Source organism: Dioscorea cayenensis, chromosome 6 (genome assembly GCF_009730915.1).
Source record: "Dioscorea cayenensis subsp. rotundata cultivar TDr96_F1 chromosome 6, TDr96_F1_v2_PseudoChromosome.rev07_lg8_w22 25.fasta, whole genome shotgun sequence".
In the NCBI taxonomy this organism is placed as follows: domain Eukaryota; kingdom Viridiplantae; phylum Streptophyta; class Magnoliopsida; order Dioscoreales; family Dioscoreaceae; genus Dioscorea; species Dioscorea cayenensis.
Window position 1 is genome coordinate 2,201,263 of NC_052476.1, and position 17,214 is coordinate 2,218,476.

At 34.2% G+C, this 17,214-nt stretch overlaps 2 protein-coding genes across 2 annotated transcripts; one reads left to right on the plus strand and one right to left on the minus strand.

The window, feature by feature from the left end:
- The first annotated feature begins 3,705 nt into the window (after nucleotides 1-3,705).
- LOC120263465 (RNA cytosine C(5)-methyltransferase NSUN2) lies at nucleotides 3,706-11,321 on the plus strand. Its single transcript, XM_039271377.1, has 15 exons — nucleotides 3,706-3,999; nucleotides 4,801-4,889; nucleotides 5,483-5,549; nucleotides 5,654-5,769; nucleotides 6,286-6,352; nucleotides 6,504-6,552; nucleotides 6,750-6,835; nucleotides 6,969-7,222; nucleotides 7,309-7,364; nucleotides 7,442-7,527; nucleotides 8,524-8,616; nucleotides 9,251-9,677; nucleotides 9,753-10,309; nucleotides 10,455-10,686; nucleotides 10,762-11,321. The coding sequence occupies exons 1-15, from the start codon at nucleotides 3,799-3,801 to the stop codon at nucleotides 11,004-11,006; spliced, it is 2,625 nt and encodes an 874-aa protein (XP_039127311.1). The 5' UTR covers nucleotides 3,706-3,798; the 3' UTR covers nucleotides 11,007-11,321.
- A 435-nt stretch (nucleotides 11,322-11,756) lies between these two features.
- LOC120263786 (ras-related protein Rab11D) lies at nucleotides 11,757-14,455 on the minus strand. The gene is made up of 2 exons (XM_039271763.1): nucleotides 14,109-14,455; nucleotides 11,757-12,485 (listed from the first exon to the last, which is right to left on the minus strand). The coding sequence occupies exons 1-2, from the start codon at nucleotides 14,321-14,323 to the stop codon at nucleotides 12,044-12,046; spliced, it is 657 nt and encodes a 218-aa protein (XP_039127697.1). The 5' UTR covers nucleotides 14,324-14,455; the 3' UTR covers nucleotides 11,757-12,043.
- Nucleotides 14,456-17,214: the final 2,759 nt, after the last annotated feature.

The following is a 17,214-nucleotide window of genomic DNA, read 5'->3' on the forward strand; positions in this document are numbered from 1 at the left end:
TTCTTATTGGTTGGTCTCCCATTGCTGTCCCTTATATTCCTATGTTGATATTCTGTTTGGGCCCACTATTGCGACCAGTAGGAATTCGCCACGTCATACTTAGTTTTTTTTATTCTATACCCCCCTTGAAAATGGACATTTGCTTCTGTACATAAACAAATGCTCCATGATCATCCGTAGATTTATATAAACTTCAGGTTTTTCTGTTATATATATATATATATATATGGTGTATCATCTGATGAGACCGTTAATAAATATTCGTAATCAACTATTGAATCTCAATCTAATGTCATCACTGTTCATATGAACAACAACACTGTATTTATTAACTGTCAAAACAATAACTCAATCAATCACAATTATTGGACTTTAGTTTTTATTTACAATAAAATTACCAAACACATCCCAATTATCTATTTGTCTCTTCCACGGGTGCTGTTATCAACTATCCTCATATATATATATCATGTTAATAATAAATTTTTATTGATGGCAAAAAACATATGTATAAATTATAATAACATAAATTTTGATGAGGACACATTAAACCTATATTTATATTTTAAATGAACCAAAATAAATAAAATTGCCTAAATTTTTTTAATGGATCTACTTTGTAATTTTATGTTTATTTGGGTGCATATGCAAATGCCCTTTAATGGAAATGGATCTATAGTGTAGCAGCTAAAACACAGTGCACTCATCCTGGAGGGCCACTTGGCATCTTTTGGTTGGCTACAAACAAGGGTGATTAATTGTCTGCCACGTGTCCAGATTCTTATCAAATGCAACTCGCCGCGTAACAAATCTTCAAGTAGCTTTGATGTGGTGTTGAACACCCAGCACCTTTACTAGCCAATATTAGATTGCCACGTCATCCAACAAATCTTCTAGTGATTTTTGGGGGAAACGTGTTTGGAGATAGAATTATCGTTTCACAAGTACTGAGAATCCAAGAGGGCATTATTTGTGAAAAATAAAATAAAATAAAATAAAAGATAAATTTATAAAATGAGATGAACATGCATTAGAAGCTGAAAGGACATTGTCTATGATTGTCCTTGACTTGGATTTTTTTTTTCTATAATTATTTTATAATTACATTTTATTTGATTAATTGATTAAAATATTTCAGTTTATTTGTTTTTTTTCCAATTTTGAAATAGACATCATTTTTCATTCTAATATCAAGTGTTCATTGTTTTTTTTTTTAATTTATATTTTGACACACATGAAATTGTAAGTGATGATGTTAATTATGCTTTGATGTGAGTGGATTGTGTAATACTCTTTCGGCTCTTTCTTCCTTACTCTATTTTATGGTTTTTTTTTTTGTCTTATTTACTTAATGAAGTATTAAATATTTATTTTTTAAAATTTATCATTTATATCTAATATATTTTTATAATATTTAATAAATTATATTCAATTATATTTTAAATAAGAATAATTTTTATAAATAATATAATTTTTCATAGATTTTAGATTACTAACTAATTTTAATTAATTTTTTTAATCAATATAAATTAGTTAAAATTGACAAAGGACCAGAGGAAGTAATATGTTTATATTTTATATTTGGTGATGTCACACAAATATAACATAATGTTAAACTAAAATTGAATTGCATTGATGGGAATAATTCCATTATATAATCTCAAAAAATAAATATATCCATGAATGAAAATCAAAGTTTGTCTTCTCTTGTTCTAATTTGCTGTTAAACTAAAAAGGAAGTGCACAAATTTAATTCATGCATTGACTTTACCATAAAAGATATTAAAATAAAAAAATCCAAATGATTCATGACATATACATATTTCTTTTAATAAAATTAACAAATTATGTCATAGAACTACACAAGCTAGGATTTGTTAAAACAAAACAATAGGAGTATAATACTATTTGACTTTCTTCCTTTTAATTTAATTTATCATTATAAGTAACCTAAATTTGGGTGTGCTATGATTGTTGCGTGATTATTTTTTAGTAAAAAATAGAATATTAATTCTATTATTGTAAAAGTGATTTTTGTGCTTCTATTCATGTGATGTGGGCATACATTTTTTTTTTTATTGAATTTTTTTAAAAAAATCACTTCCCAGAGCTGTACTCTCGAACAAGAGAAAAGGTGCATTAGACTTATATACAACTAAAAAATTTATTATGTGCAGTAAAATTATTATTATTATTTCTTTTCTATGGACATCTCATATTCAATACTCCCTCCGTTGTTTTTTTATCTGTCATTTTCAAACATTAAAAACTCTTTATTATTTTTTTAAAATTATTCTTAATACTCTATTTAATTTTTTTTTGAATTAAACATGAGAGAGAATTGTGAAGATATAAATTAGTGATAGTTTTGAAAAGATAACTAATTTTTTTATAAAAAAATTATGAAATAACTAAGGTTTTAATACGTGAGATTCGGGTTAAACACGACAGAGAAAAAAAAAGAAACTGAGGGAATAACATTTATTGGAAAAGAAAAAAAAATGAGGATCCCATTTCTCAAAAAATTTACATACAAATCTCATCAAATTCCATTAATGAAATACACCAGAGTTTTATGTGAACATAAATAATAGAAGTATGTCTTAGATTAAAAAATACTCCCTTCGTTCCTTTTTATTTGTCGTGAATAACCGAATCTCACATACCAAGAAATTTGGTTATTTCACATAATTTAATAAAAAATTAGTTATCTTTCCAAAATTACTCCTAATTTATATCTTCACATTTCTCTCTCATATTATATTTCAAGAAGAGAATTGAAGTTGAGTGTTAGGTTAATTTTGAAAAAAAATAATAAATGATTCTTGATGTTTAAAAATAACAGAAAAAAAGGAACATGGGTTTATGATATATAAAAAGAAACGGAGGGAGTATATATATATATATATATTTACTAGCAGGTCACCAGCGTCCCCATTTACAATATTGTCAAAGGAACAGACAAGTAGAAAAGGTGCTCCAGATACAATGGTTTAGTGTACGAACAATACTACTAGGGAAGGATTCAAACCTTTGCCCTCCCTTTTGGCACTTTTGTGTTATACCATTGAATTATTCAATGATTGAATAAAAAATATTTTTAAAATCAACATTTTGTGTCAGGCCTTCTACAACCCAAATTTTATACAATATATTTAATAAAATATTTTAACTACATTTTTTAAAAGATTTATTAAAACAAAATTTATTAACGCAAAAAAAGCCTTTAGTCCAATAGTTATAATCCTATTGTGTAAAGCTTGGTTTATAAGATTTTTATTACCCCGATTTAAAATGTGCTATATGCAGTTGGTGTCAAAAAGTTTCCGGTGTAGGAATGGCTTTGCAATTAATTTTTGTACCGCTTGGTGAGGACACATGGCCATATTAATTTCTGCACATGCCCTTAATTATATATGTGCATTTGTTGCATTTGTAAAAAAAAAAAATCTATTAACATTTTTTTAATTAATATTATTTACTTACCCCCACTTATATTTTGAACTACTATATGTTGTTCAAGATACATAGCCAAATATTCAACCTAAAATTTTATATTTCATAATTTTTTTTTCAATCCTTTGAGTTGGAGGGACTAAATGAAAAATATCATTATAGGGATTTAAGAAGAAATTACAGCATGTAAGGGACCTATATGGAATTTTCTCTTTAACCTTAAAACAGAGCTTGGGTTCTGTCCTTAGCTTCGCCTCCAACCCGCGAAGAACCGAATCTCAAAGCACCAGAGCGGCGGCGGCGGCGACGGCGGCGGCAGAGCCGGCGACGGCGACGACGAGTATGGGCGGAGGTCATAAGCGCGGCCGCACGCAGCGGAAGCACTTCAAGCAGAGCAAGGAGAACGTCTGGAAGTACAAGAACGGAAGCGACGAGGCCTCCAAGAAGACGCGCTCGTCTGATCCCTCTGACGAGAACCCTAACCCTAACCCCTCCTGGCAACCCTTTGCCACCCAGAACACTGGCTTTGAAGAATACTACAAGGTTATCATCCTTAATCTTCTGATCTCCATGGTGTTCCTGTTCTTTAGATGGGTTTGCTGATCCATGGCTTCTAGTTAATTCATGTGCATTTCTATTAATTTCTTTTTTGGATGGTTTCCAAAACCATCATCAGATTTATCTGAAGATTTTACATATCTGAGTTTACGCATTAATTAGGGGAAAAAACTGATTTTTTTAGACTGGTTATTGTTGCAACTATAAAAAAGTGATAGTCTTTTCTGAATTTGTAGAATGGAATAGGGGGTGAATATTGATGTTTATAGTAGTTTAGCTTCTTTTTTCTTTGTCTTTGTTTTGCCTCAGGACATGGGGCAAATTACTTGTATGTGGCTAAGTGAGATTGCTAGCATTTGATGTAAGATTTTATTTTTGTATTTGCATCCACTGTTGTTCTACCCAATCATGTTTGGTGCTGGGCTCTTCTTGGTAGTTTGTTTATAAGTAAAGATCCTACATAATAAATGATAACAATTAGAGCTTTGGAAATCTTTGTTTTACATTGAAGTGTTATAGGCTAGAGCTTAGAAGTCATAAAGGTTAAATATATCCTTTACATTGCCTTGATTAAGATTTATGACTTCTTATCCAGTTAGCTGTCTATTTATGGCCTTCTGATGTAAGATTATCATCCAGTTATTTGCCTATTTATTGATACCTATTCTTACAGTGCTTTCATGACTAGGTGTTCTTTGCAATATTTGCAAATTGTTCTATATAATTTGCAAAAATATTCTTCGCCTGTTTCTCATATTTTTTTTTTTTTAACATTATGTTTCATAGGCGCAAGGCATTGTGCCTGAAAATGAATGGGAAGAGTTTATTTGTGTCCTCCGAAAACCATTGCCTGCTGCATTTAGAATCAATTCCAGGTATTGTGTCTGATAATTTTCTTTTTTTACTTTGTCAGTTAAGTAATCTTCATGGAATAGGTGTTATCAGTGGATGCTATGCATGATATGGGTATTTATCTTTATCTTAGTCTTTCAATTTTTCTTAGGTTACCTTCCTCACCCCTTAACTTCTTACATATCTTGTTGCTTGTTAGTTATGGTTTCTTATTTTATCTGTTTTCTAGCTTTTTGATTTCCATTGGTTATGTTTCTCTTAGCTAGTGGCTTTGATTTTTTAAGTATATCCACTTTGTAAGTATCATAAATTATCTGAAATGTCTGGATCAGTATTAAGCGTTATTTTTAAGTCCTGTTCCATGCTGTGATATTTTCTTGCCATTTTCAATGACTAGGTGGTTCATGGCTTGAACAATGATTATTAGGTAATATTGCTTGGCATGCATATGTTACATGTAGTGGTTTTTATTTGAATCCATTTTGTATAACGGTTCTTGTGTCTTTTATTGAAAATTAATGATCTTCAATTTTATTCTACCCACATGATTTACTGTGATTTTTGGAGCTGCTATTTATGCTTTATAGCTTATATGGTTCATGGCATTATTTTACAGTGGTCAATTTTTCCGCGATATTCTTTCTCAGCTGGAAGATGACTTCATGAAATCCTTGGAAGCTGAGGTATGCATCTGAATTATGCTTCTTATTGGTCTTGAGTACATATCAGATGACTCTGGCAAATATTGCTACCAGATTGATCATTCTGAATAACTTGACATTACCAGATTGACAATGAGAATGAAATAGATGCTATTAGACCTCTGCCTTGGTATCCTGGGAAACTAGCTTGGCATTCAAATTTCTCCAGAATGCAGCTAAGGAAAAATCAAACCCTTGAGAGGTGATCCCTCTTCCTTCATTCATCTACGTGCATCCAACCATATATGCTATGAAGGACTTTGTGAAAATTCTACTCAATTTTCCTTTCATTCATAATTATCAATTGCTTCTAATTCTATCATTTATTTACAATTTCTTTTTTCTTTCATGGGAAAGATAAAACTGGTAAGCCCTGTGCTGTAGAGGTGCTTACCCCTTTTGCTTTTTCCTATTTAATTGGAATGTGAGAAGTTTGATTGGTTCTTAGTCCATTATTTGATCATGCATATAGATCTTTTCCAAACTGGAACATTGTACACGTGCCTTTACAATGATCATCGTGCTTTGGAGGATGACTTAATTGCATGTATTGTGAACATGTATTCTTTGTGTTGTGCATGCGCGAGCGCGCGCGCGTGTGTGTTTTGACTTCCTCACTACAAGATATTTGGCAATACTCCTCAATGCTTGATACGAGAAACTTTGGAAGGAAAAAAAAGAATCTTGACCATCGGACACATTCTCTTCTGGATTTCAGGTTCCATGAATTTTTAAAGCAGGAGAATGAGGTTGGGAACATAACAAGACAAGAGGCTGTTAGCATGGTATGCATAAAGTTCTTGTGTTGCAGCAGTTTGTGTTGACTATTAAGTTACTCCTTTTTATTTATTGTATACTGTGATCAAGATTTTCACACATTAGCTTTACACAATATTTGGTTCTATAGTACTGATTTTTTTTGCTTTTCTTTTCCAGGTACCTCCACTTTTCTTGGATGTTCTTCCAGATCACCATATACTTGACAGTAAGTTAGTCTCTAGCTTTTAGTTCTGTTGCATTTGTAAACCAATTCTATCTGGAAAGATGACTGTGTTTATGGCTCTTTTTCCATATTACTTCACCACAATATATTTATCATAAAACACTTTTTTTTGAAAATCATTGTTGGAATAGAATATTATATTATACTTCAGAATAGCTGACATTTTGATCTCTTTATAGTGTGTGCAGCTCCTGGATCCAAAACATTCCAATTGCTTGAAATGATACACCAATTAGATAAACCTGGATTACTTCCTAATGGGCTGGTACATATTTTCCCCTTTCATTGATGAAAGACTTTTTAGACCAAGTCCCTCTGCTGGATAGGATCTTAAGGATCTTGGAAAAATTCATGCTAGTTTTTTGTCTGCTTATAGTCTGTATTTGCTGATATTGTAGGTAATAGCAAATGATGTTGATGTACAAAGGTGCAATCTCCTTATCCATCAAACAAAAAGGATGTGCAGTGCTAACTTGATAGTAACAAATCATGAAGCTCAGCACTTCCCAAATTGTTCATTAAAAAGTTGCACAGAGAATTCTACAGGAGAAGAGGCAAGAAAACATACTTTGCAATTTGATCGTGTGCTATGTGATGTTCCCTGCACTGGTGATGGCACTTTGCGTAAGGCTCCTGATATCTGGAGAAAATGGTATGTCAATTCTATGTTTATTTTCAATTTACGAATGATGTTCTTAATTCCTTGTATCATTACATCAGATACATGAAAATGTCCAGGAATGCAGGGATGGGCAATGGGCTTCATCGTCTTCAAGTAGACATTGCTATGCGTGGTAAGATCCACATCTGTTGCTCAAGGTTTGCTTGTGGCTATGGCCTATTGACTCTAATATGGTGTAACTTGTTGTAGGGCTAGCTTTGCTTAAAGTTGGCGGAAGAATGGTTTATTCTACTTGCTCTATGAATCCAGTTGAAAATGAGGCTGTCGTTGCTGAGGTTAATTAATATTCCTTAACAGAGTTATAATTGTCTTTCTATTGTTTATTGATATATTGCTTGAAGTTATCACCTGTCTTCAAACTTCAGGATAAGCATTTTTATTATGTCCTTTGATATTGCCATACTCCTTTATTCTGGGAAAAATTGGTTGTTTTTTCTTTCATGATTTATTCTGAAATAGTTTGCTGAACATTAAAGTCTAGGAGGGCACTGGTAATTGTGGTCAAACCACCCTATTCTGGAATACGGGCCATAATCTGAATCCATTATTCAAAATTTAAATTATTCTGGAATAAGAAAATACATTATCAAATAAAGCTGTAAGGCTGAACAGTTTATTGTTAACAAGATGTGAATGTAGAGTAAATGTGATCTATCATGATTATGGTTGGATTTGTATCACAAACTAGCAAAGGAAGTTTTGACTGCAGAGAATCTCAACATGGATATTGTATGTATAATATTGAATGAGGATTCTGAAGAGTATGTATGCTACTATGAGCATTTTTCAGATGATGAACCGGCATATGATATGATTGAGAAATAACTTATCCTTCTTCCTGTCATTTACAAAAGAAAAAGTGAGTTTGGATTTTTTGGTGAGCTTTACTTTGTACCACAAATTATAAACAGATATTAGGCAAAAGAAGGAAGTAATTGTTTGACATAGAGGGACGGCAAAATATGGGTGGGATATAGCAATTAAACATTTTCTATGGCGTCTCAATAGTGTGGGCAATATCGCCAAGTTTAATGGCCTCTTGTCAACAATTTGTTTTGCTTCCAGCTGGTTTTTAGTTTTATCTAGTTGCAGAGCAGTTTCTGTGATCACTGCCACTGGTCTTTGATTTTTGTACAGAATTTATTAGAACATTTAACTTTTTTTGCTTAGTTATTAATTGGTCAATGAGCTCTTGTATGCTGGTTTATTTCAGATGCAACTTGTCATCTCCTTATTCACCCATCATTTTGGATGAATGTCTTTATCTGTAGGTTCTTCGGAGAAGTGGGGATTCAGTTGAGTTACTTGATGTTTCTGGGGAGCTTCCTGAGTTGATTCGCCGCCCAGGCCTTAAAACATGGAAGGTCAAACTCTTCAGCTTTATTTTTGGCCATTGTGCTTTATTCTTTGTTTATATCATCTATTGCTTCATTTGCTAGGGTTATTATTGGAGATTTCATTAGCTTGCTTTTCTTGTGGTCTACTGGACATGCACTTGATTTGTATTTTGTACACATAACCACAAGAGCTTACAATCTATAAGACACCTATTTTTCATTTAAATAGTCATATACTGCCCTTCCTCTTAGCTTCTTATTGGTCCAAGGTTATAATACAGCATGTATTAGATCATATTCTCATTTGATTTGATGATTGATTACATGTTCTAACTAATCTAAACAATATGAAAAAGCAGATTCATGTCACAATCGTAGAATGTGGCATGACTGCTCTAACTTTATAATCTGGCCTGGGGAAGTTATGATATGCGAACCTATCATTCCAGTTATTCGAGTTGTAGACAAATGCCGTTCTTGTAGTCTGTTTGTTTGCTCATCTGGCAACTTAAAGTTCATTCAGTTTAGCAGCATATGGCTCTGTTGTTAATCGCATTTTTGGTTGAGAAAAACTCTTGTTTTCTTCGGATCTACTTTACTTTTTCTTTGAGTTTGCCATGGAAGATCCTACTTAAAAATTCTTTTGTTCCTAAATTCACAGGTGCGGGATAGAGGTCTTTGGCTAGCTTCATATAGAGACGTACCTAGATATAGGAGAGGTGTCATTACACCTAGTATGTTCCCTTCTGATCAATGCTTCAAGTTGGACCAGACAGAGCATGATAACATGCAAGAAGAGACGGTGACAATTGATGCTGTTACTGGGACAGAAAATGCTAGTAGTTTGGAATTGAGTCATGATGGTGGTAACAACGTGGAAACTATTGAGACTGCTGTTGACATGAAAGAAGCTGTGAGTAATGTACACGAAGTTTCTGGCATGAGCAGTTCACCAGAAGATCTGGATGGTGAAATTAAAGTTGAAGTTTCAAGTTATCCTTTGGAATGTTGCATGCGGATTGTTCCTCATGATCAGAACAGCGGAGCCTTTTTCATTGCTGTCCTCAAGAAAATTTCTCCTTTGCAAGGTAAAACTAAATCTTTTTGAAAACCCTCATTTTGTATTATTGTCAATTTAATGGGTGCATCCTTTTTCCTTGTAGCTGTTCCTGAAAATCAGACTAGTCAATCCACCAAGCGGAAGCAGAAGATCCCAAGAAACTCAAACGAGAACCTTGAAGTTGAGAATGCAGAGATAAAACCATCTGAATGTATTCCAGATCAACATCACCATACTTCAGCTGAAGAGCCTTCAAATGACAGTTCCAAAATTGACCAATCATCACTCAAGACAACTGATGTTGAACCGGCATTACCATCCAATCAATTAAACGATATAGAAAATGAACTAGAAGAAGTGGAACCTAGTGGTATTGGTGAGAATGAAAAAGTTTCAAAGGGCAAGTTACAGATCCAAGGAAGGTGGAGAGGCGTTGATCCTGTAGTGTTTTTCCAAGAAAAAACAATTATTGATAGTATAAGGTCATTCTACGGCATCTGTGAATCTTTTCCCCTTGAAGGCCACCTTGTCACTAGAAACACTGATGCTAATCATGTGAAGAGGATTTACTACATATCAAAATCAGTTCATGACATCCTTCAACTCAACTTTAAAGTCGGCCAGCGACTTAAGATAACCTCCCTGGGCTTGAAGACATTCGTAAGTTGAATTTTATTTCTTGCGTATTGTTATGCACTTGGATTAAATTCTGAGTTTATTGCTACTTATCAATCTTTTTGGAATTTTACATCATGATAATATTTTTCATAATTATTCTGATAATTATATCCTTATGTTCTTTTAGGAGCGGCAAGCGTCAAAAGATTGCTCATCACTGTGTTCATTCCGGTTATCATCAGAAGGATTGCCTTTACTGCTTCCATATATCAGCAAACAGATTTTACATGCATCATTACTCGACTTCCAGCACCTACTACAATACAGGACAATTAAATTTCCTGACTTCGTTAATTCTGATTTCAGAGAGAAGGCGACGAATCTGATGCCTGGTTGTTGTGTAGTCACTCTGAATGAAGGTGAGGATTCTGTTCACTGGATATGTTTCGAACTATTCGGTTAGAATTTCAGTGTTCTGATATCAAACTTTGCAGGAAATAAACCTATTGATGAAATTCTACTGGATGCTTCGACCATCGCCATTGTTTGCTGGAAAGGCAAGACCAATCTCAGCATCATGGTCTCGCAGTTGGATGCGCAGGAACTTCGTGAAAGACTTTCATTACGATTTCCGTCTGAGGTTACAATATCAGAGGATAAGGAGAATAATTCTAACTCAGAAGCCGAGGCTAAAAAGATATCGGTAGATAACGAATCAACAGATGACTTTAGAAGCTGAGCCGGATAATATTAGCTGAGGGCATTCAAACGATGAAGTTATTGAAGCCAACCTGATTATTTGTTCATGAAAAATATCGGACTGGAGAATTCGGAGGATACGATGAGATTTAGTTTTCTTGCAAACTCTATTGAAGGTTTGGCAATGTGTGTTGTAATTTATTTGCTTAAATAATGAACTTGGTAAACTGATTTGAAATTTTCTGATAACTAGAATTCATTGAGGATTTTGTGTTTTTTTAGAGTGGCGAAATGTTTGCACCTCTCTTGGCTGCTCAACCTTAAAATAACTTAAATCTTGTGAGAAGTTTGCTGATTTCCAGTTCAACCTTGGTTTTACTTTGTGTGTGTGTGTGTGTGTGTGTAAAGCATTAGTTTACACATATATATACTCGTTTTCATAAAGTTCAAATTTTTTTATATATACTCATAACTATTGTGTTTTACTACCTCTTTTAGTTGTATTTCTTTCAGCACTATGTAGTTTATATCATGATTATTTTGTATATTTTGATTTATGATCACCCAGACAATAAATTTATATTTTGAAAATGTATTTATTTATATAATTGTTATATTTATGCACCTGATAAAAATAATTAAGAAAATAAAAATAATGCAACACCCTCTACTTTAGGAGTAACAAGATCCTGTCATATAAAGTAGTCAACTGTATATCCAATATTGTAGGTGTATAAATGAAGAGAAACAGAGTGTATCACTGTAATTTCAGGTTATTGCCAAAGACAAATAAGAATTTCTACAGCTCAACGAATTGATAAGCCTCTCTCAACATCAGAGCAGATGTTCAAAACAATTGACATATGAACACAATAACATCAACATCACAGAAGACCTTTTTCTATCTCAATTGCAATTGCAAAATATAAGAATGTCCTCAAGTTTCCAACGTTCAACAATCCACTCCCTCTGAAAAATATACTAGTGCATTACCGAATCAATCTATGTAATACAGCTATCACAAAGCTTGCAAGTAAACGATGAATCAAAACCGTGTTGCAAGAAAAGAATGTGAAATCAGGCCGCCCTGCAGCACATTTTGTTCTTCGGGATCTCCTGTGCAGGACCCGGGATTATAATCTTCTTCCCCGAGGGAGGTGCTGCTGGTGCGTCGGTATTGGCCTGAGTTGCCAGGCTCTTCTTGCTCACAATGTTGAAGATCTCGGTAAGTACAGTGAGAAAAGCAGTTTCAACGTTAGTGGCCTGCAATGCTGATGTCTCTAGGAAAAAGAGACCTTCCCTCTGTGCGAATTCTTTTGCATCTTCCACGGGTACAGCTCGTTGCTCCTCTAGATCGCTCTTGTTACCAACCAGCATGATCACGATGTTCTTGTCAGCATGTCCCCGCAGTTCCTCCAGCCACCTTGCAATGTGGTCAAAGCTTTGACGCTTGGTTATGTCGTAAACAAGCATGGCCCCGACAGCGCCTCGATAGTATGCACTTGTGACAGCCCTGTACCTGTAAGGAATACAAAATTAGTTGGCATGGAGCTATTGCAGATTAAATTTGAAAAATTATTATAACACTTGCCCAGCGAAAGAGATTTGAAGCAATAGGTAATTCATACAAGGCATTAGTAATTAGGATTACTACAATGAGAAAGAAAGAGATAAATTCCATTCCATCTATAACAAGTCTCATATATTCAAAATCTAATTTGTTTGTCAAGTCACATACAAAAAAGACAATAATTACAATCAAATAACTATATTTTTCAGAAGGAAAATAATCGAATTGTCCAAAGGTTATCAAATGCGGGATTGAAGCAAGTAGTGTCCCCTAAAGTATGTGGCATATCTCCATTTTGGGCCCTATTGTAAAATAAGTCCATTTAGGCCAATGAACTACAAACATTTGTTTATTCTTGGCCCCTCTATCCAATGTGGATTCAGATTGCCACAGTCGACAGATGAGGCCAAAATGAACAAAATTGTGTAGTTCATTACCAAAATGAACTTTTCTTATTTAAAAGGGCAAAAAGTGACAACAACCCAAACTTTAGGGGCCAATAACTGTAAGCCTTTAATCCTTCAAAATATGAGATTAAAGCATTACTGAGTCAGCATCACACATAATTCAAGTGATTCAACTGTATCATGCCATTTGGCATTCATACAATCCACAAACCACAGTAATGAAAGACTTCAAATCATTACCAAAATGAGTGCATTTTTTTTAGTCCAATAACAATTTAAGCAAATAGTAGAACAGCATCAGTTTCATAAATATGATAATAAGATACAAGCATAACACGCTTTACAAATTTCTTAAGGAAAATGCATAACTCACTTCTCACAGAGCTCATCTGAAACTTTTAGTTACCGGCCACATCGACACTAATTCATAATTGAAATAGCATAACGTGATTTGAATGAAGATAAATACCAAAATGCAGTCCAAAATAAAGCAAAATCCTAACCACTAATTAACTCCTTTATCAAGCCTGTATTTTACTAAGGTTCTGTTACAATTAATAATTCGATCAATACAAGTTCAACAACAACACAAACAACAAGAGTTTCCACTCAATGACCAAAGTTTGGATCACGCCATACTATTCTCTTCACTCATATTTACCATCATAGTTACATAATCAATCAAACCAAATCCATATTTAACTTCAAGTGTTCCTGAAAGCTTTCCATCATATCCACAATTGAAGTTTGGCAAGATAAGGCAAATGGGACAGTGCTTGATTTTAACTCTAAACTAGTGCACACAGTTGAGAAAACCACATCTCAGATTCAAATCATACAATGTGCAGGTCTAAACATTGAAAAGATAAGACAAAAAAAAAAAGGTTCTTTTTTTCCCAAAACAAAGATAAAGTCTGAAGAAATCAATCAAAGAAAATGCTCATCAACGATTAACAACAGCCTCAAATCAAGATAAAGCCAATGATACAACAAGCATTTCTCCGCATTTACTCACAATAAGACCTACGAAAACTCCATTAACTCACAAACACTCCAAGATCTCCATCCCAATCTTAACTGCTTAAATCACACACTATCCCAAAACTCCGAGATCTCACTCTACACATGAAGAACTAAATCCAAAGCTCTTAGGTTTCTCCCTTACCTTTCTTGGCCGGCGGTGTCCCAGATCTGGGCCTTGACGGACTTGTGATCAATGACGACAGTGCGGGTCTGGAACTCGACGCCAATGGTGGCCTTCGAATCGATGGTGAACTCGTTCCTCGCGAACCGTGCCAAGATCTGCGATTTTCCCACCGCTGCGTCCCCGATCAGCACCACCTTGAACACGAAGTCTATCCTCTCCGCTCCAGCCGCCATTGCCGCAACTCCACCAGATCTCAATGCCTCCGGCAAGCTGGATCCAAGCCCTAATCACCGCCGGCGAGCTCCTCCCTCTCTCGCTCTCACTCTCTCTGGCTCTGTGGAAATGAAGGTCTCTATTGAAGAAGAGTTCCGAGAGCCCGCGGAAAAGAGTAAAGTTATGAGCTGACATGTGAAAGTACGAAACTACCCTTCGTGATCTTTTAGTCTTTTAGATATTTGCAGTTGTATTTGTTCGTATGAGATATGATCACCGTCGGTGAGACTAAAGAGTTGAGTAAATATGAGAGTTTTTTTTTTTAATATACCAAGACATACCACTTAAAATGTGAATATCATTTGTTAGGTCCGGATGATAGTAGTGTGGTAATTTTTCGTTCAATCTCTTATGTAATATGCAATTACACACACTCAATGTAAAATCAAATATGCAAGAAAAAAGAGACATATAAATTGTTTTTACAATTCGGCACAATCTGCATATGTTTGGGGCTCTAGGGCCCAATCCGGAGAGAATAATCCACTAAAAGTGAGAAATAATGAAAAGTACAACACTCACTCTCACTCACACAATGACAAAAAAAACCATTTCTAGATTACCCGATGCTTATCCTCCTTAACCCACACACTTGGATCTCTCACTAGTGGCATATCCTAAATCTCATAGCATTGTCTTTTTTATACACATCTCAACGTCCCAAATATAGCGTCTTTCTCTTTTAGAATCTTCGTGACTTCCTAACTTAGACACCTTCCAAAATTAGGCATTGTAACTCCTGTTGTAACAAAGCTTGTAACACGGGCCACCCACTAATCCTAACTAAGTTCTAGCTTTAGGGTTTGCTTGGGAGGGGGTAAATGAAGGTTTTGTAAGGGAAGGTTATTGACCAACCCTTGCTTGGATCCAAGGTTGTATGGAAGGTAGGGATAGTTGGGGGTTAAATGGGGTTAAATGGAGGGTTGAAAAACCTCCATTTAACCCCCTTTTCCAACCCTCCAAATTGGGGGGTTTTGGAGGGTTGGACTTTTTCATGACCAAAATACCCTTTTTAAAATTAGTTAATTATATGCATGCCCCATATTAAAATTTTAATCCCCTTTTTCAACCCTCCAAATTGGGGGGTTTTGGAGGGTTGAACTTTTTCTATGACGAAAATACTCCTCTTGAAATTAAGTAATTACATGCATGCCCCCATATAACAAATTAGATTTGATGTTTGTGAAAAATAAAATAAATAGTAATTTTCAAATAAGAATATTTAATTAATAAAAAAATATTGTAGGTATAAAATTAGCATAAAATACAATTTATAGCGTCAATGGCATTTTAGTAATTTTCACATAAAACCTTACCTTCTATTACTCTCAATCCAAACACTACAAGGTTTGATAACCTCCATTTACCTTACCTTCATTCCAAACAAGGTATAACTTAAAACCTCCTTTTACATTACTTTACTTTCTTTTACTCTACTCTATCTTAGTTGCAACGTGACTTTGCTGCGCCCCCAGTTCTCCTGACTGTGCTAGTCCAAGTCGATGCAGGCAACTCCTCTTGCGCTTTTCACTGCCAGCAACTAGCCTGCCTCCTCATTTCATATCAGCAAGTCCCTCTCCTGAGTGTCGCACCCATCAAGGCACATCTCCATCTCACCAAAGATGGTTTTCAAAGATCTTCAAAATCTTCTTTCCAAACTTGATATCCATTCATCCAAGTTTAGTCTTCACTATCTTATTACTAAACTTGATCTTCTTTCATCCAAGTTTAGCTCTTCAATATCTTCTAAGCATGATCTTCAATCATCCAAGTTTGGGTCATCAATCTTCTTCAAATATATGCACTTAACAAAGATAGCTTGTGCCCTTCTTTAGAATAGCCCTTAAATAACTTGAGTCTCCAAATAGCTTTGCCCATAAATAGCCTTATCTCTTCAAGCAGCTCCGCCTATAATTAGCTTTAGATCTTTTTTTTATATAAAGTTGAATTATTAATTATGGTCTTGAGAATCTTCATAGCTTGTTGTTGTTTTTCTTAGTTTGTTCCTTCAATTAAACTTTACACCAAACTAAAGATCTCCAAATCTTGGCCTCCAAGTAATAAATTTCTCATGAGAAGTAGAGTTACCAAAGATAAATTTTATCATCTTGGATCTTACCAAAGATAGATTAAATCATAACTTTAAATTTTCTCCTCATGGGTTGCCCTTCAAGAGAGATTCTTTCACCTTGATGTTCCTTGCCAAAAATACAAGTGTCATTCATTAGATTATCTTCCATAATTAGTTCTGACCATATATATCCTTGTGTCTTCAAATAGATATCCTTTCTAAAGGTAGTTGCCTTAAACTTGCTCTTCAAGAGAGATTTTCCAATGTTGATGCTCTTACCAAATATAGCTTCAATATATTGTCCATTTAGTTCCTTAAGAGAGATCCTTCAAAATATAAGCTTTTACCAAAGATAGCTCCACATGGTTTCTTGAGTGATCCTTCAAATATAGCACCAATCATGGTCTTCTAATCTTCAAGATACATTATCTTTTGCCATGTCACTATGCTTGCCATGTCACCTTGATTCACCATGACATCATTGTTGCCACATCATCTTGACTTGTGCCAAATAATGCCAATTATAGAGCTCCAGCTCTAACATTATTTAATCTAATTTTGGTTCATATATTTTATCTCAGCTGATTTTTGTATTGTTATAATGTTTAATATATCTTTGTATTTTATATTTTTCTTTATAAATTTCAATTTTGTTTTTGTAAAAATTTAAAATTGAGTATCACTCAAATAAAATTAGTTTATCTTATTGATTAAAGCAACCAATTAAGAATAAATATATCTTAAAAAGTAATGATAAAAAGATAAAAATATCAAAGGGTT